The sequence below is a fragment of the Frieseomelitta varia genome, unplaced genomic scaffold, assembly GCF_011392965.1.
Source record: "Frieseomelitta varia isolate USP_RPSP 00005682 unplaced genomic scaffold, Fvar_1.2 scaffold_624, whole genome shotgun sequence".
Classification (NCBI taxonomy): Eukaryota; Metazoa; Arthropoda; class Insecta; order Hymenoptera; family Apidae; genus Frieseomelitta; species Frieseomelitta varia.
The window spans coordinates 18332-38266 of record NW_025110395.1 but is presented as its reverse complement, the minus strand read 5'-3'; the positions used below and the strand labels follow the sequence as shown (position 1 = coordinate 38266).

Sequence of the window (19935 nt, the reverse complement as noted above, 5' to 3'; positions counted from 1 at the left end):
AATTTGGAAATTCGGAAAATTTATCAGGGACGACGGTTAAATTTGGAAATTCTTAAAATTCGCAAGGAAGAGTTTTTTATGTGTACTTACTGCAACAATCACTCGCTTCACGTGGGTGAAATAAAGATTATTGGAAAAATCAAAATTATTGAAAACTAGAAAATTACTGAAAAATCGTAGATTTAAAATTGGGAGTACAATTGCGACAGACGAGGATTCTGGAATTCGTCAGATTTCATGATATATGTACATATATTGGGAAACTCTTGGGAATTTGTAAATTTGGAAATTTGGAAATTCGGAAAATTTATCAGAGTCACATTTTTGCAAGTTTTTAAAGTGGACGATGGTTAAATTTGGCAATTCTTAAAATTCGCAAGGAAGAGTTTTTTATGTGTATTTACTGCAACACTCGCTTCACGTGAATGAAATAGAGATTATCGGAAAATTCGAAATTACGAAAAACTAGAAAATTACTGGAAATTACTGAAAAATTATATACAAGTTTACTTCGATTTAAGAAGTAATCCGAGATGATTAAAATAACAATATAAATACATATATAATAATAATATGTATAATATAAATATATATAATAATAAAATAACAATATAAATATAATAATAAATACTGAATAATATATATAATATAATAATAAATATAATAATATTAAATTAATAATAAATATAATAAATAATGAATATATCAAATATTTGTTTAAGAATGAACATGTTCTTGCTTCGTTATATGTTCTCCATTCATTGGAATTTTTCTTCGTTACCAAATCTTGAAGATTGAAGTCTTTACATCGATTCAGCAAAACTTAATGTTCGACATTATCTTATCGAATCTTGCGCGTCAGAGTTAAACGAATAAAAATTCAAGGAATCCTAATGTTTTCCCATTTGAACTTTACCGTTCAAGATTCGATAAAGCGGCGAGAAAAAATATCGTACAGCAGGTTTCAAGAGATCGTTGTAAAGATGAAAGAGAAGAATTTTTTATCGTTTCTGGTGACATTTGAAGTCTTACAATTTTCGAGTACGAATGCATCTTTGCCTTCTCACTTGTTGCATGATGTACTTGAAAACAACTTGAAGAAAAAAAGAAAAAAAGAAGTAAGAAAACTAACGTCAAAATAGAGACGTCTTTACACTTCAAAATGAGGCCAACAGGACCGCTCTATGACTTTTCTTTCATGAAACTATAAAAGACAATTCTACATCGAACGTGCCAACACTTTCTGCAGAAATGATCAGAATGGAACAGCTGATCAAAGTTTCCGTCCGCAGATTATTCGCAGGTGCAGGAACTCGCGGAGATCAAGACAAAATAACTTTATTAATCCTCGTGACACTTAACACCGTTAAAATTCGTCGCAACGATTAGAACGCCCTTGAAACATTCCATCCTTCGCGTTTCTCTTCCTCTCTAGTCGTACTCTGCTCCGATCGTGATGCTCATCTCCTCGGAGACGATTGTCGTTTGGTGGTACCAGCGATTGGTATCCAGGACAACTGCACGACAGATTAATTAATTAATTAGCAAATTCGACGATCGAGAGATGTGGAGACTTTCTTACTTATCTCGCCGGGATGCACCACAACTTCCAACGCGTTGCAAGCGTAATGACACTCTCTGGGTGGCTCCAGGGTCCACAGTTTCTCACCCTTGATCTGAGCCTGCCACGATGGATGCTCCACGTCGTCCACCTGAAAGGAAAAATTTATTCGAAGGTGAAAAATTTATTAAAACTGCTTCGATAAATGATTGTTCGACGTGTACCCACGTGCATAGGGGCGCCATAACCGTGGCTGCCCATAAAAATCCAATCGGTCTTCTCGGACTCTGCTGTGACAGGCAGAAAGTACGGCCTTTGATAGTGTTTTCTGAGCACGCTGCCGATTTCCTCGTCGCAGTTACTCCTTTAATTCAAATTACGATCTTATTAACACACTGTATTGCTATTTATTTGTTTCTTTTTTTTTTTTTTTTTTATTGTACGTTTTGTTGACTGAAATTTGGGTATTTTTATACAGGGCAAAAAGTCATTTCAGTCTGTACCATCTAAATTTAATTCTGCGTGTATAACTTTTTAACCAGTTGATATTTGAAAAGAAAAATGTAGAAGTAGATTACTTCTAAATGTTTGAACTTGGAAATCCAGCATTCTAGTCAGTGTTCCGCATTCAAACGGATAAATTATATATTAAATAAATATCGTCATTAACAAATGAATATAATGAAATAAAACTTATTTAATAATATTAAATAAATATAATAAAAGTAATATAATATTGATAAATAATATTTATTTAATAATAATAAATATAATAAAAGTAATATAATATTGATATATAATATTTATTTAATAATAATAAATAAATATCGTCATTAATAAATAAATATAATAAAAGTAATATAATATTAATAAATAATATTTATTTAAGAATATTAAATAAATATCGTCATTAATAAATAAATATATAAATATATATGAAATGAAATATATAAATATATATCGATATTATACAAAAAAGTCTTATATAAAAGGCTATTAAAAATTATTACGTTATTATAAATTTATTGTATAAATTTTATATTATAAAATTATTATTAAATAATTGTTATTATATTATTATTGCTATTATGTTATATTAAATTATTGTTGTTATAAAATTATTGTTAAAATTATTATACTACGTGAACCACTAATGACCCAAAAATGGGAGATTATAAATTGTAAGAACTAATCTTCCCTTTTGTGTACATAAATTAAATGAAATGAAAGAAACAAAAAGTACTTACCAACCGACGTACCACGGCTTCGTCCCTTTCTCCAACAACGACCGACTGGCACTCATCTCGAACACGTCCTGAAGGCTTTTGAATTCGGTTTTGTAGGGGAAGAACTGGCAATTCGCATCCTCTCCGTCGTACAACGATTTGAAGAAGGAAAACGAGAATACTTCCGTCGCCGTCCAGTTGGACATTGCATCGGTGATCACCACTGGCCTTCCAGAGTACGCGTATCTGTTCCTCGAACCGGGATAAAGAGGGATTTCACAAACGTGAAAAATATTTTTAAAAAATTTAACTTTACAACGTGAAAAATATAAAAAAAATTGAATTTTACGAACAGTTCCGTGTATTAAATATAAAAAAAAAATTGAACTTCACAACGTGAAAAATATTTTTAAAAAATTGAACTTTACAAAGAATTCCGTGTATTAAATATAAAAAAAAAAAATGGACTTTACAACGTGAAAAATATTTAAAAAAAAATGAACTTTACAAACAATTCCATGTATTAAATATAAAAAAAAATTGAACTTTACAACGTGAAAAATATAAAAAAAAATTGTACTTTACAAACAATTCCGTGTATTAAATATTAAAAAAAATTGAATTTTATAAAGTGAAAAATATTATTAAAAAAATTGAATTTTACAAACAATTCCATGTATTAAATATAAAAAGAAATTGAACTTTACAACGTGAAAAATATTTAAAAAAAATTGAATTCTACAAACAATTCCGTGTATTAAGTATAAAAAAAAAAACAACGTGAAAAATATATAAAAAAAATTGAACTTTACAAACAATTCCGTGTATTAAATATAAAAAGAAATTGAACTTTACAACGTGAAAAATATTTAAAAAAAATTGAATTCTACAAACAATTCCGTGTATTAAATATAAAAAAAAAATTGACGTGAAAAATATTTTAAAAAAATTAAACTTTACAAACAATTTCGCGTACTAACGAAGTGAATCGAATAGAACAGAAGATGGTTAAAGGTTTGATTCGAAAAAAAAAAGAAAGAGAAGGTAAATGGGGCAACAACGATCCGCAAATGCGAATTCGAGCGATTAGGTGAATTGAACGAGCCAGTACCGTTCCTCGAAAATGGCAGGATCCACGTTGGATATCCTGTCAACCTGTTGAACGTCCCGGCACATCGAACAGTCCTCGGCTGGCCGGAATATTTTCTGCGCGAACGACGGCAGCTCAGCCAGGCACTTGAAAAACATTCTAGCCTTAATAAAAATCGGCCTGCCAGCTCTAAAAGCTCTAAAAGCTCTAAAAATATTCTATCCTTATCAAAAATCGGCCTAACTAGCTCTAAAAGCCATTTATAAAAAGGGATAATAAAACCCTCTAGTCGACGTTATTGATCGTCCTCTAGAGAGTTTCAGCAGAATACATTTCACCTCATTCTGTTTCATTTTCTCAAATTTTTATTTACACAGCGAAAATTTTGGCCTCGGAGATTTTTCAGATCTTTTAAATTGCCTAAAACAATTGAAAAGTCGAGTGAGAGGAAAGGAAAGATATTAACCAGCAGATGGTTAAATATCATCGATCACCGTCACATAATCGTGACAATTGTGATACAACTTGATTCCTCGATGCTCGAGTTTTGTAATCATTTAATAAAAATCCATCGACAGTTCTAGGGATCATTTATAAAATGAGAAAGAGATAAGTAAATTGGTAAATTAGCTTTCGAACAGTGCGATTTAAGACGCTCGTATATTTTATTTATTAAATCTCTGATGAGCGAGCAGAAGAGTGTAAGTCGAACTTTAGTTGAAATAACACAAGCCATCATTTTCAAAAAAAAAAAAAAAAAAAAAATAGTGTGTACTTTGGAGAAAAGAACGATGTTCATCAATCAAAATCTAATATTTGATCTTATGTATATTACGGTTTGAATTTTTCCGTGAAACAATTTTGACTCATGTTCTTTCATCCTTCGATAAAAATAAAAGATCAATGATATTTGATAAAGATCAATGTTTATTCTTCAAGAAAAGATAGATTTTTTTTGAAAAATGTCCAAAGATCGATTGATCGAGAAACTTTTAAATGAAAGCAGAGAATTAAAATTAATTGATGGTAACAGAACAAAAGTGAGAAAGAGAACTAAAAATTCTCTTTCATTCATAATAAGAATACAATTAATGTAAAAATATGGATGCAAAAATTCTCTAAAAATCGGTTTATTCAAAAAAAAAAAAAGAAAATTAAACGTGTTTAAAAAGAGAGGTACAAAATTAAAAATTACTACATTAAACAATAATATAATTCAAGAAAAGAGTGAGATATAAACAACAAGGATGAATCTGTTTCAAAGAAAAATTAATTGTAAAAATAAAACCTGTTAATTAATTTTAGAATCTATTTAAAATCTGTTTAAAAAAAAAATAAATAAACATGTTTGAACAAGATTAAAAATTACTACATTAAACAATAATATAATTCAACAAAAGAGTGCGATATAAACAACAAGGATGAATCTGTTTCAAAGAAAAATTAATTGTAAAAATAAAACCTGTTATTAATTTTAGAATCTATTTAAAACCTGTTAATTAATTTTAGAATCTATTTAAAACCTGTTAATTAATTTTAGAATCTATTTAAAATCTGTTTAAAAAAAAAATAAATAAACATGTTTGAAAAGAGAAGAACAAGATTAAAAATTACTACATTAAACAATAATATAATTCAAGAAAAGAGTGAGATATAAACAACAAGGATAAATCTGTTTCAAAGAAAAATTAATTGTAAATAAAACCTATTAATTAATTTTAGAATCTATTTAAAATCTGTTAAAAAAAAAAATAAAATAAATGTGTTTGAAAAGAGAGGAACAAGATTACTATATTAAACAATAATATAATTACTATATTAAACAATAATAAAGATTACTATATTAAACAATAACATAATTGAAGAAAAGAGTGAGATATAAACAACAAGGACGAATCTGTTTCAAAGAAAAATTAATTGTAAATAAAACCTGTTAATTAATTTTAGTATCTATTTAAAATCTATTTAAAGAAAATATAGAAAACAAATTAAAAGGAAATCAGACGCAACAACAGAAAATTCACAAATAAACAATAGCAACAACAAAAGGAAGCATAAAGACCGAAAATCATTTACCAAAAAAAAAAAAAAAAAAAAAAACAGCTCGATCGATTTTCTTAATTTTTCCTTTTTTTCAGATGTAGATGAGAAGGATCGTGGCATACCTTGTCGTAGCGAACGGTGTGCATGTAATTCCAAAGGAATTGGCCGAGAATCCACGCGAGGATCAGCAGGATCCACAGGTGTTTCCTGGGGAGTTTCGAGCCACCGTGTCTGAGGAGGCATTGAGCGCGAAACAGTTTCACAGACCTGCTTGAAAGGGTTGCCGTTTCCTCGATCCTCGCCACTATCGAGCGTAGCTCCTTCTTCGCGTGCTCGAACGACTTCCTCGAAGACTCGCTGGTCACTTTGTTACTGTTCACGTCCGTCATGACATGAAACAAATCGCGGTCACTGTGTCGCGGGAACTTTCGAAGATTCGTGCAGCAATCACCGGAGTTTGATTGTCGGCTCCTCTCCTAGCAGCAGAACTAAGTTCAAGCTCTCGTGTTTTCAACTCTGCGCGCTCGAAACGTTTTTAATCTTGCGAATTCAGAACTTGAAAGACCCTCGATTTCAAGGTATCGAAATTCTCGTCTGCAGCACTGGCTCACTCGGTGATGGAAATTACTTTCGTCGTTGTCTGACTTTTTTTTTCTTTTCGATTGCGAATGTGTTTAAACTGACTTTTCTCAAGGACTTCTGATGGTCTTGATGGTCGACGTAGAACTGTGCCAGAACTCTTTCACGAGGCGAAGGACACGATTGCGCACGGGGGGGGGGGGGGGGCGAGGGGGGAGGGGGCAGGCAGGAGGATGATGCGAGCACGGGGGTGTGAAATGAACGAGAATCTGGGCTGCCGATTGATTGAAACGAGATCTGCTCGAACTGGAAAGGGGGATCGAAACAATTTCTCCGTCCAATTTCTACCCACTGACAAAGAATCTCTACAAAAAAAATAGCACGCGAAAGAACAGCTGGAATGATCAACTTTTTTATTCTAATCCTTAACGATTTGATGGGAAAGGTGAATGACGAGAGAATGAGGAAACGCGTCACTATAATTTCTGCCCGATTTCTTGACCCGTTAAGGACCTGATTAATCGTTATAATTTGCAATTATTTTAAGTAAATTTATGATATCTTTCATTCAGTGTTGACCTCGTATAGTATTTTTTTCATTATATCGCCCAGATTCCAGAATTTTATAATATTTTTATAATATTTGAAGAAATTGAATTTATAATGTTATGATAAATCATTGGCTTGGTCCTTAATTTAATTGAATTTAAAAAATTATTCTTCCTTTTCTTTCCTTTCTGAAGTACTTTGAAAACCATCAGTTATCAGTGCAAGTTATTTAAGTTTTAACTCTGTTTTTGTGAATATAAAAAGATTGATGTCATTCAAAAATATGAAATAATAATGTCTAGTTGTACTGTAAATTGTACTTGAAAAAAAAAATTATAAAAGATACCGCATTAAAAAATTGTATAAAGAAGATATTATATAATTATATGTAAAGAAATCTTATATAAAAAAGACTATTAAATTATTAAAAATTTTTAATAAATTATTAAAAATTTTTACATTATTATATCATAAAATTATTTTATTTTATTATAATAAATTGTACTAGAACTGTAAACTGTAATTGAACAAAAAATTATTAAAAATAATACATTACAAAATTGTATGAGAAAAAAATTATATTATTGAAATAGGTTGCAGTAAAACTACAAATTATAATTGACAAAAAATTATACAAAAAATAATATATACATAAATTTATATAATATATAATATTATTATACAATTATATTTATATAATTTTTGTAATATTCAATACTATATTACAAAAATTACATAAAGTATTTGTTCAGTGTAATTGACAAAAAAATGATAAAAAATAATATATTATATACATAAATTCATGTAATAATATATAATATTATTATACAATTATATTTATATAATTTTTGTAATATTCAATACCATAGTACAAAAATTACATAAAGTATTTGTTCAGTGTAATAAAGTATACCAATACAAACATGAATTCTAATCAAAGTAGGAGGGGCAGATGAAGATATATTTGATCTAAACGCACCATAATTGGAGCTGCTATTTTTCGTTTCGCGACGCCATGAAGATTTTCATTTTGCTGGAAGTGAATATGATTGAAAATAAAAAAGAAATACGAACCACGTTAAAATGGCGCTCGAGCAGATCACTCTTCGACAGAAATGTGTGTCGCTGGTTTCTTATCACATGGAGCAGGTAGTGGTGCTCACCGAGCCGTGAGGATTTTCTTGTTAAAATACAATCATCGAGAGCCAACCTTTATCGCTTGCTACCATTTCTTTAACGCGACCGCTCCCCTGGCACAAATCCATCGATCCCCTATCAATTTTCAACTGGACCTGTCGTTCACTTCCCTGCCTTTTATTCTATTGCGAAAAAAGTATTTAAAATTCGTCGTTATATCGATTGCATTTGTCTCGCAACACCCGAAATAAAATAAAAAAATAAAAAAAATCCCCATCGTAAGTGGCAAGTTTAAAACAAAAAAAAAAAAAAAAAAAAAATAATGGCACCGAATTAATTTTTTTAAAACGCCACACTTGAAAATCATCGAAATCGGCGAGACGTATCTTCTTGTGAATAATCATCTTCTTTCGTTTCCCTTTCGAATTATTCGCTCGAAAGAAATTCAGTTTAGAAAATGTAGGACGAAGAATGATAATGGCAATATTAAATCAAGTGTAGAATGGACTTCTCGAGTGAGAAACACGCACAAAGGACGATTCTCGTGTAATTGTTACGCGGCGAAAGGGGTTGGCTCCGTTCGACCGCCAAAGGGCCTCGTTTACGATTGCAAATTGACAATCTACGTAGCAATCTGCATCTTCGTTAACGATTATTCCACGTGGAATTGACGTTAGGTTCCCCTTTCTCTTTATCTTTTCGACTGGCTAACGCCAGTTTCACGAGTTTCCTTGGACACGTCGGCGAGTATCCTTTTTCACGAACGAAACGACTTTTTTAAAACTGCTTACCTATTCGAGTAATAACGATGAAAGTAAACGAGTTAAAAAAAATTTTTAAAGTTGTGTAGAAAATATAACAAATATCTCTTTTAAACAGTTCTTCGTTTGAACGTACAGGGTGTCTCAGTTAAAGAGAAAAACTCAGTTTTCATGACATAGTACAATTTGAATGGCTTTTCATCCTTCTTCTGTCAGGATCAATTGGTTTTTGGTATCTTGGAAATGTATTTCTCTCTGTTGCATCTTTTAATAGAATTAAAATTGATTAAATCTTAATTCTGTAAAATCTCTTGCATGAAAAGCAGATCTATACTGTTCTTGCATTTCATTCATGGAGTTTGTAATTTTATAAATTTTGTAAAACTGAAGTTAAACATCTCCTGAACTAATAATTCTTTGACACGTATAGATAATTTTTTTTACAGAGCTACATCGATTGATGAATCAAAAAATACACGTGCACGACTCTACAAAATAAAAAAAAAACTACTAAAACCAAATTTTGACTCTCTCGAAACTATACGTTTCTGTTGTCTGAACTATTTTCTCGTGCAGCAGATAATTTACGAGCAATTCGCATTTATAAATTAAAACTGAACACCCTGTATAATGTATCGTGTGTTAGTTGTGTCAAAAAATATGAAAATCCATCTTGAACCACTCATCTTTCTCCTCTGACATGATCATTTTCTTCCAATTTCGGCCAACAAAAAGAAAATTGTTCATCACGTTCAGTCGTTCGTGTATTTTAAAATAATAAACAATGACACGTGAAATAATTCTTTGCACAGGATGATGAAAAAAAAAAGGCTGCAGCAGCTGGTTTTCAGCGCAATTAAATTCTTTAATTGTTCTCAGTCGGGTTCGAAATACACTAGTCGATTTTTTTTTTTTATCGTTAATAATTATTGTATATACTGTGGTACTTCTCCGTTATAAATAATACGACGTCAATAAAATAATGACAATATGTTTGCTCTTCGTACCCCGTCTTAACAAATTATATATATTTATATATTTATATATTTATATATATATTATATACCTACTTCATTTAGTACTTGCTTGTCGTCGATAAATTGCGTAAAACACGTACGAGTTTAAATAAAAACGGCGATGACGGTGACAATGATCGTGACGATGATGATCTTCCACCGCTGTTTCTCTCAAGGGAGGCGACTGAGGAGAAGCCTTCGAAATTGAAAACGATCTCGTCTATCGTGAACTCAAAGAGGGGGAGGAAAAAAAAAGAAACAGAAATTATCTAAAAAAAAAAAAAAAAAAAAAATCAAATTAATATCATGGAACTCTTTTAATTTTATTTCAAAGAATTTGTTTCCACGAACAATAAAATGAAGAGTAACCTTGAAAAAGGTTAGACCATGGAAAAGATCTCGAGGAGGAGGCAAGGAGGGGGGGGGGGGGAGTAGTTTTTGAAGAAATTGAAGAAAGAAAACAAATTCTCCTCGAAGAAGCGACAACATCCAAAGACTCTCCCCGTCCCCTCCCTCACGTCAGACTACAACGTTTTACAATTAATACTAAATGTGTGGTGAAACTCCTCTAATACATCTAAAATGCACATCCATGCTTATTTAATGCTCCTTTAATTTAAATACGTATGCAGCACTGTAGCCTATCATTTTTTTTCATTTTTTTCTTTTTCCTACTCGTTATGCACGTGTTTGTGTTCACTCTCTTTTTGTTCACACACACACGCGCGCGCGCATTCTCATTTTACTTACTCTCTCTCTCTCGCTCACTCGCTCTATGTGTGTACCTATGCGTGTATATGTGTACGCACGTGTGTATGCATGTGTGTACAATGAAATACGTGTGAAATTCTTCCCCTCTCTTCCGTTTCGCATCCCCTTGAACGTTTTTCGCTCCCGTGTTTCGTCTTTCTCCTCTCTTCTCCCTCTCCCTCTCTCTCTCTCGTTTCTTTTTTTCTTTTTCTTCTCCTTTGACGGTGAAAATTCGAGAATTTCCCTGTGTGTCAACCCACTGGTTCGTTCCGCCGCTGTTGGTTTGCCAACCCCTAGCAAAATGTGTTGCAAAGTGTTCCCCCGTCTCCGTTTCGTTCTTCGTCTTCGCTGTTCATCGAGGTCGATTTTTGATTGGTGCGGTCTGATGGAATCACTCGAGTTTTGCGCTATCAGTCTTCTTTGAGTGATCGGTGACGATGATCGCGGGTGAAGGGTGAATTTTTTTTTGGGGTCGGAACGGCCCGTGAATCGAAATCGATCGTTTGAAAATTGATAGAACGGCGGAATGTTCGGAGTTCAGTCTCGTCAATTTGAGATGGATGCTCGAAATACTCGAGATTCGAAGGGAGATTTTACTTTGAAGATTTTACGAAGGATGTGACGTGTAAGCAGCGACAAATATTTTGGAATACTTAGTATTTAAAGGGAGAAAAAAGAACAAATATCGAGATTTAGAAGAATTTTAAAGATTTCACGAAGAATGATAAATATTTTACTAAATATTCACTATTCAAACACAGTCATTCATATTCAAAAGAAGCTCAAGTTAATCAATAAAATATTTAAATATCAATATTGTAAATTTGATTCAAGCTTGCTTCTGTTAGAATTAGTCAATTATTTTGAAAGAAAAAAATCACTTCGAACATGAATGTCCGATTGACAAACGATATGTTTCCAATTCAAAGGATCGAAATCGATTCGAGATCGGTTCCGTGAGAAAGCAGGAATGCGAACAGCATTTCGATCGCTGTTCGTGGAAAAGACAGCTCCTTAGGCCGGTGAGAATCGTGTAAAAAACGGCGTAAAAATTCGCTAGTAAAACTTCGCGACATCGTATTTAAAAAATTCCGGACGCATCGCTTCTTCCTGTTTCTTTTTTTTTTTTTTTTTTTTTTAGATTTTCTTTTTGACTCGTTTCCTCTTATCTATTAGAAACCGTAGATTGAAACGTTCGTAATACCGTAATTATCGATCAATTAATTGATCTACCATCGGGCCCTCCTTCAAACAATAACTCGTCTCTTAAATAATTTCGACAAATGGAATTTTGAATCTTTTCTTTATAGAGATCAAAAGATTACGAAAAATTGAAATCTTTCAGAAAAAATTCAAGTTCAATTCGCGAGAGGCTTTTTTGATTAAAAAAAAAAAAAAAATAGGATCATATAGAAATTGTATTACGAAATAGCTGTTATAATAAATGCCATTGTTTCGAGGCGTAAAATTTGAAAATTTTTGAACGTCGGGGAAAAAGAAAAACGAAACAAAATATTTTTAAAGATGCCTCGAAATTTGACGATTAAAAAACGAGCCTCGTGCAACGATTCGAACACAAGTCTACGTTCAAGGAATCTGTACAAAAGTCTCTATTTGTATCACATACAAACGCGAACAAAGTTTCCATTCACGAGGCTCGGTTTTAAATACGTGATAAACACGATACTTCGCCGCATAAATTGTACGCATTTACTTAAAAAAAAAAAGTTAACTTCCACGCGAATTAATATTCTACACGATGAAGATCGCCACTAGGTTAGAAACATTGAGAAAAAATATAAATTAATAGCTTGCCACAATTATCTAATTGTATAATTCGACTGAATCATTGACAACATCGAATTGAGTAAAATAAAAACGCTCTACGATCAAGTTTAGCTCTCGAAATGGGAAATGTGGGTCACTGATGATCATCAAAAAAACCACGTAACAAGTATAATAAACACGTTGTAAATAAATATTAAAAATTCCCCGATATAGAAGCATTCGTTTCCAAACTTTAAAATCTCGAAGTAAAAACAAAAATGTCCAAACTCAAGATGAGATCTCGCAAGTTTCCTACGTTTCGGCCACGTGAACACAAATTTCTCGTTTCCACTGGTCAATCCTTCGATCATCCTACGCACTGATACGATCGCACGTTTCCTCTCCCACCCCCCCCCCCTTTTTTTCATTTTTTCTTATTTTTAAATTTTTTTATTTTCTGCGAGCTTCCGTCACTCGAGAAAGACTACCTTTAGAAAAATCCTTCGTCTCCCTCCACCAATGTTCTCTCGCTCGTTAATCATCGTAGAAAATTAGAAACGCTGGTAGACGGAAACAATGAAAAGCGGATATCAAAAGTCTCGGTTCGTCGTTTCGTGTCGATCGTTGGCTCCGTCGATCCACAATCGATCCACTACGCTTTCGAACCGTCGGAGACGATCGCCATTTCGTTTACTTCACCGTCCCTTCTTCCGCTCGTGCGACGCGAGAATCGAAACATCAATTTCATTTTTGTCTCTGTCTGTTCGCACGATCGATCGACCAGAATTTTAAGAAACCCCTCCGTGTGGAAGAAAGACTAGAAAAGAGAGAAAAAAAAAAAAAAGAGCTCGCAAGATTGATCGACGATGTCACGGCCATCTGGAATTTACTCGATACGTCGGCAACACGAAACTTGTCGATTGCAAACTTCGTCGGATCGCCGGGAATGCTCGAGAGGCTTGACTCGATTTCCGGTAAACTTCAGGATGGTAATTCGTCGGAGACACGAGCGAAGAAGGGTACGGAAGATCCGTCGGAGCCGTGCGTGTCACATTGAGCGGAATGGTCCAAGGTCCTCTAAGAGGTTCTCGCGGAGGATCTGCTAGCAGTCCGAACGATAAGCTCGAAGGGGTGCCCCTCTCGTCTCGGCGAGAGGCGCGGTTCTCTGGCCCGTTATCGGCTCGATATCGTGATACTGATCACGATCACGATCACGCGCTCGTTTCTGTTCGCGATCGTGTTACGCGGATCATCGTAATAATACTGCAACACTGTGGCCAGTGACGTAAAACACTCGGTGTATACTCGAACGTGTTTCGTCGTAATCAATCGGTACGCTCGATTTCATCCGATCGTCGGTCAAATACTTATTGGCGATAGAATCGATGGGCGCGATGGGCCCCCAGATATTGCGATATCTTTCATTCGGAAGTGTTTGTACAAATGTTGCGTGATATATTATTAAGTTCATGGTGTCGAAACATTGTCACAATATTATCGATGATGTTACCGATCGTTCTTCCGTGGTAACAGAAACGATCGTGTGAGACTTTTCGTTCGAATCCTCCTGGAGGAGGATCCTGACGCGGCAGAGTTAACGACGATACGGTGCTTCTGCTACTTCCGGTGGCACGTCGACGATCGTTGGAACCACTGTTCCTCCTCGTTTTCATTCTCCTTTTTTATTCACTGGTTTATCCTTTCGATTCGATCTCGTCGCTCGTTCGATCAATGAGAAAAGAGGCGAGTAAAATTCCGCCTGAACACGAGGGATGAGTATGTACAAAAATCGGGCTGGTGATGAACGACCACGCGGACGATAGAGATCGAGGAAGTACGTTATACAAAGGATGAACGAACATTTGGACCGGTTACGCGAGACGATCGACGAGATCGATGAATCTCCTTTTCTTTTCTTTTCTTCTGACTTCTTTCCTCTTTTTTTTTTTTTTTTTCCATTCGTTTAGTCGATCGTGACGTGCATACTGCACACGAAGCGTTTATATATATATTTATATATGTATACTTCTTTTTATATATATATAGATCTATGTATATATAATTCTGAATCGACGAAGGAGAATTATACAATTGTATAATTCTTTTGTCCTCACGGTTGGTGTTATACTTTCTCTCAGTGGCTATAATCGCGAACACACTCGACTTTTTTCCTTTTTTTTTTTTTCTTTTTTCAACTGTCGTAATAATATTATTTAAGAAATAGAACAAGGATATATTTATTTGTATATATATAATATATATGTATATATATCTATATATATATAATATGTATATCGGCTATCAATAATGTCATCTCTCTGTCAAACATTCGATAACATTGAACATCACATATTCTCCCTCTCTCCACTCATTCGCACTCGTCCCATCATCTTTAATTCTCCCTCTCTCCCCCCTCTCTCACCCCTCCGTCCCTTTTCGTCGATTCATTTTCTCCATCTTTGCTTGGTCTCTCGATCGAATTTTGGTAGTATCTCTAGGTTCTTCTTTCATCTTCTTCTTCCTTCTTCCGCAACCATTTCACGCGACAGCAATACTATAGAATATGAAGAAGTACAATAACAGCGAAGATTCTTAAAAATCGCACGTCTCGCGGGATCATCCGTGATGATCCATTTTTATCTATTTCTCCTGCGCTATCCTTTTTTCATCTTGCCCTCTTCTTCTTCGAGTTTCAGCTGAGAAAACAATCCTCGAGAACGAGAGCAGATTTCTTGCGCGATGAGATCCAATGGCTCATCGCGTTTCCTCCCTCTCTGCGCTTTCCTATTCCTTTCCTTTCTCCCCTGCTTGCGCTTCTACGCTTGCGAAACAGACAGTTTCATCGTACGAACATCAGGCAAACGAAAGTATCATGCTGGCTCTCACTCAGTCACTCACTCACGCACTCTTTCTCGCATTTGTTACTTTTTGTTTCGTCCTCGTGCACTCTTTACCTATCGCGCGATCGTCGAACCGATTGGAAAAATCGAAAAACAAACAGAAAAGAAGAGAGAGAAAAAAAAAAAACGAAGCGCAGCTCGTGTTCGCAAATGTTCATCAGCATCTTTGTTACATGCCACACCCACAGCCTCAGAAATTTACATAATACGATGTAGTTTTAATCGATACAATCCTTAACGCGTGTCTGTGTCAGTGTATCAGATGTATGTGTATAATATATATATATATATTCATTCATCTTTATACCTTCCTGTATTTATAGCGGCGGCCTCATGACCGCGTTACCTCGTGATATTAATAATAATAATAATAATAATAATAATAATGATAAAAATAATAAAAATAATAATAATCGTTCGTAGTAATACCGCTTATTACTTAACATTAGTAGTGCTCTCGCAATTACGGTGTTTCTTTCACCGTCTTAAAATATACATATACATGTATTATATTTATATTATATCGTATATATATTAATTTAGAATTGTGCAATGAAGGTTTAGAGCCATTAGTGCGACTACTGCTGCGGATGTGGTCGGACAAGTCGCTTCACCGTCTCTACTATACATCGATAACGTGGTGGGGTGCGGAGTGCGAATTCTTTTTTTTTTTTTTCTTTTTATATTTCTTCTTTTTTTTTTTTCTTTTTTCTTCAAATTTCTGCGTAATCTCGTTTCTCGACAAGACCGCGCCTTAAGCAGATGCTCGACGACGCAAACTTCCGTGGAAGTTTATATTCGGAGAGGCTCCCGTGTCTCAGCCACTAACACCTCTATACCCTTCTTGTCCTCAGTCTTCCGTTTCCCTCCCAATGTACATCATCGTGTCTTCCAACAAGTACGGCGTCGTTCTCGGCGCAGTAACGACCTAATCGAATGAAGTAAGAAAGGAAGAAAAAGAAAAAAAGAAAAGGAACAAAATAGAGCCAAGAATCCTATCATCCATTCCTCAATGCCCTACAACACATCTAGTCTTCCATCGATCATTTCCATTCAGCAAAAAATGAAAAGAAAACTCGGCAAGATAATTTCTACTATTTTTTTCCCTCGTCTCTGCTTCATCACTTCGGACACCGAGTCCCTCGCTCCCCGGCAATCGGGAGACGTCTACGCGTACAGCAGCCTCGGGGAAAGGATGGCAGCCTCCTGGACGGCGGCTGGACCACGGACACCCTGTTATACCCAGGAATCGCCGGCTGAGGCAGCGGTGGAATTCGGTGGTACGTTCACGGTCGCGGTGGCGGCCGAACCATCGGGGACACCAACGCCATCGGCCACCCACTGGCCAGCCGTTGGTGCACCGGCTGCGACGCCCACTCCCGAGCCGACGACCGGGCCCTGACCCTGCGCCTGGCCCACCCCCAGCTCATACTGCCGCTTCTTTTTCTTCTCCAAGTTAACTTGCGCGTAGAGCGGCTCACCGGGTTTCGGTTGCTGCAACACACACACAAGCCAACGGTTAGTTTAGAGCCCTGGCTCGTAGGGTAAGCCGGGGGTGGTGGATCGGTCGAGGGTGGGCCGTCACGTCGCTCGGGGAAATCGGGCCCAGTGAATATTTTTTTTTTTTTTTTTTTTTCCTCGCTCTCCTAGCTCGCATTACTTCCATGCCTCGTTCTTTTCTGTTATTAGCGATTCTTTCCTTTCCTTTTATTTTATTTTTGTCCCCTTTTTGTCTTGGTTTATTGTTTTTCTTTTTTTTTTTTTTCTTTCTTTGCAAAGTTGACCCTTTTGTTGTTACGATAAAAGAAACTATTAGAGACTATATTGATTTTTAGATTAGCGATATTATATACAGATAATTATTATTTTACTTAGTTCATTAGAGCTAGATATTACTATTTTTAAGGTTTAATGTATGTTGAAATATTTTGAACTTTTCTATCTTATTTGGTTTAGAATGATTTTTAGATTGTAAATCGATAGCTACCACTATGCGCAGATGATTTCTTTTCTTATTGAAAATTGCTTTCTTCTAAAATTTTGATAGGTGATCTTTGTCATGTATATATACACTCAATGATAACTATAATTCAATCTTCTGTAATCATATTTACATTCGAAAATTTATCATAGCTACAATAGTAGTAGTTTAACAAATCATTTTATATTACACTGTTCATAGTTTACCTTTCATTTTCGTAATTATAATATTTTTCGAATAACGTATATGCAACGTATATCAATATGTTTCTATTAAGTTAAATTGTAATTCAAAAATGCGTTCAAACGTTCGAGAATTGAACAAAATAAAAAATCAAATTTTCATTCATCTCGATCACAAAGGGTTAACTGATTTAACTGCGAGAACATTAAATTATAATTAGTTTTGCGCTACTTGCATCTTCAAAGGGCTTTTACACCTTATTTCTACGTGCTAAAAATGAACAAGGTGAGCCACTTGAAGACATTTTTTGATTCGCATCCCGCAACAAAAGTCCAACGTAACTCCATCTATCAAAAATCAACGATGCTGAGAAAGGAGAGCAGGTAAGAAAAAAGATTCTAAAATTCTAAAGAAAACAATCGTACTATGGCCAAAGAAACAAAAAGAAAAAAAAAGATGTAACAGCGATGCAACAGGTACTGTCAGATACTCTTTTATTATGTTCGATTAATTTGGATATAAATAGATTATAAATAAGTTCGTGCAATAGTCAACGTGTCACTATAAACCATGCTTCGAGGTGCGTCTAGCTTTTTTCTCGCGTACGATAAAATTCGCTTAATGAGTGTGTCCTATGTATGCGTTTGTGTAATACAAAAGGAAGAAAGGAAAGCTCTTCCTCGCATCGACGATACTTTTCAATTGAACGCGCTGCGTTTCGACGAGATCGAAATCGTGTCGTTTCGTGCCCGGAAAACGAAGAATACCCGTGACTAATTTTCTTTTTTGTGCCTTCGTTAATAACGTTACCCTGCTTGTTCGAACTGCGAGAAGAAAAAAAAAAAAAAAAAGAAAAAAGAAATCGTGCGTTATATCGAGACCGAACGCTCTATGTGTACATATAGATTACGTTTCTTTTTACGTTCTCTTATTACTTCTTTTCTCTCTCTCTCTCTCTCTCTCTCTTTCTTTTCTAAACATTACTCTTACTTACTATAATATTGGAGATAGACTCTGGATCACTTGGGTCAACGAGTCAAAATTAAGTCCTCTATAGAAACAGACTTGCCCTTGCGTAATGGAATGCTCGTGGAACAAGTGAATATATTGTCGCGCTACGTTCTACGGTAATCGTACCTTTAATCACTGTCAATTAGGCAGCTAACATATCAGCCTCCTCGCGTGCAATACTTTGTGCGCTTCTTCTCGTTTCATTTTTTTTTCCTTTTTTTTTTTTTTTTTGTAAATGTATATGTGTAACACCTCAACTGCGATGCTCCACTTACGATTGATTATCGGTTGAATCTCAGAAAGACATTGGCTTCGATTTCGCTGGGCAACGTGTCGCTGAATGGCTGAATGCGCTCCCTAATCGTTCAATAACGTGAAACACTTGGTCCTGTAATAACTAACCTCTTATACAATCGTAGAATTATGCGAGACACGTTTCAACACTAATAAACTTCTTTCTGTATGCACGTTCCTCTTTCTATTGCGCTACACGCGGGCATAAATAATAATCTTTCGCAAGAGGTTTCTCCCTACGTCGTTACGAACGGAATATCGCGAATCAGAGCTGTGAATTATACAAACGAATCGTTGTCCCTTGCGTTAAAATCGAATCGAAAAGGAATTTTTCTCCCTCCTTGAAAAATTCGTACGCGGTTCGCGGAATGGCCGTTCTATCGTTTAGGTATAAAAAGTTGAAAAGATAGCAAATATCAAAAGATTCGTTGAACGAAAGATCGTAGCGAGTTTAATGAATCGACTCGATGAAGCGTTCACGCATCGTCAAACGAACGAACAAACGAAATTCTACAAATGGTACCGAGTTACACTTTGCAAATCGATGTTACTCCTTCGATTTGCAATATCGTTGGCGTTATACATATTCATAATCGCATGCGTCGCGTACGATATAATATCCTTCCATGGATAACAAGGACGAGTTTTATCCAGTGTTTTTTTTTCTTTTTTTTTTATGTAAATGTATCGATTATTATGTAAAAATGCTAAATACTTGATAATTCCATGGACTGTTTTTACGGATGGTCGCCGTTAGTGCGAACCATTTCTCTCTATAATACTGTATACACACTATACGAATAATGCAGGTTCCATATAGCATGAAACACGATGAATATAATTGGTACTCATTAATTGACTTAGTTTATACACCTATGATAAATGTTAAGTAACTGCTTTCTCTCTTTCTTTTCTTTTCTTTCTTTTTTTTTTCTATCACAACTGTGTGAGGTGTATACATCACCGGTTGTCGCTTAGATTTTTTTTATTCTCTCGCGTTTTCTTTTTCCTTCCATGGATTTTCCGCTTTTGTTACAATGACGGTCATGTGTTTTTTTTTTTTTTTTTTTTTTTCTTTTAACTTTCC

The 19935-nt window shown here is 34.7% G+C and overlaps 2 protein-coding genes and 1 long non-coding RNA gene across 5 annotated transcripts in view; 1 reads left to right on the top strand and 2 right to left on the bottom strand.

The window, feature by feature from the left end:
* LOC122534676 overlaps positions 1–11716 on the top strand; it is a 20660-nt gene extending 8944 nt beyond the window's left edge. The window contains exon 3 of the long non-coding RNA XR_006307968.1: positions 11583–11716. This is a non-coding gene — a long non-coding RNA (uncharacterized LOC122534676). The remainder of the gene's footprint in view (positions 1–11582) is intronic.
* On the bottom strand, positions 729–6689 carry LOC122534675. Its single transcript, XM_043665533.1, has 6 exons — positions 6043–6689; positions 3899–4023; positions 2809–3033; positions 1790–1925; positions 1583–1712; positions 729–1517 (listed from the first exon to the last, which is right to left on the bottom strand). The coding sequence occupies exons 1-6, from the start codon at positions 6307–6309 to the stop codon at positions 1432–1434; spliced, it is 969 nt and encodes a 322-aa protein (XP_043521468.1). The 5' UTR covers positions 6310–6689; the 3' UTR covers positions 729–1431.
* Positions 11717–15773: 4057 nt separating the features above from the next.
* LOC122534673 (catenin delta-2) overlaps positions 15774–19935 on the bottom strand; it is a 21962-nt gene continuing 17800 nt past the window's right edge. For 2 of the 3 annotated variants that reach the window (XM_043665530.1, XM_043665532.1), the window contains one exon: positions 15774–16873. In XM_043665530.1, coding sequence (XP_043521465.1) covers positions 16616–16873 — 258 coding nt within the window. In that variant the 3' untranslated portion in view covers positions 15774–16615. The remainder of the gene's footprint in view (positions 16874–19935) is intronic. The other variant, XM_043665531.1, reaches the window with a different exon arrangement.

Bases quoted from the DNA above. Each gene is read 5' to 3' on its own strand.
- LOC122534675 (XM_043665533.1), bottom strand. From the start codon at position 6,309: ATGACGGACGTGAACAGTAACAAAGTGACCAGCGAGTCTTCGAGGAAG. The intron at 1,926-2,808 runs GTAAGTACTTTT...TTTGAATTAAAG, and splicing joins AAGCCGTGGTACGTCGGTTG to GAGTAACTGCGACGAGGAAA. The intron at 1,518-1,582 runs GTAAGAAAGTCT...TCTGTCGTGCAG, and splicing joins GGTGCATCCCGGCGAGATAA to TTGTCCTGGATACCAATCGC.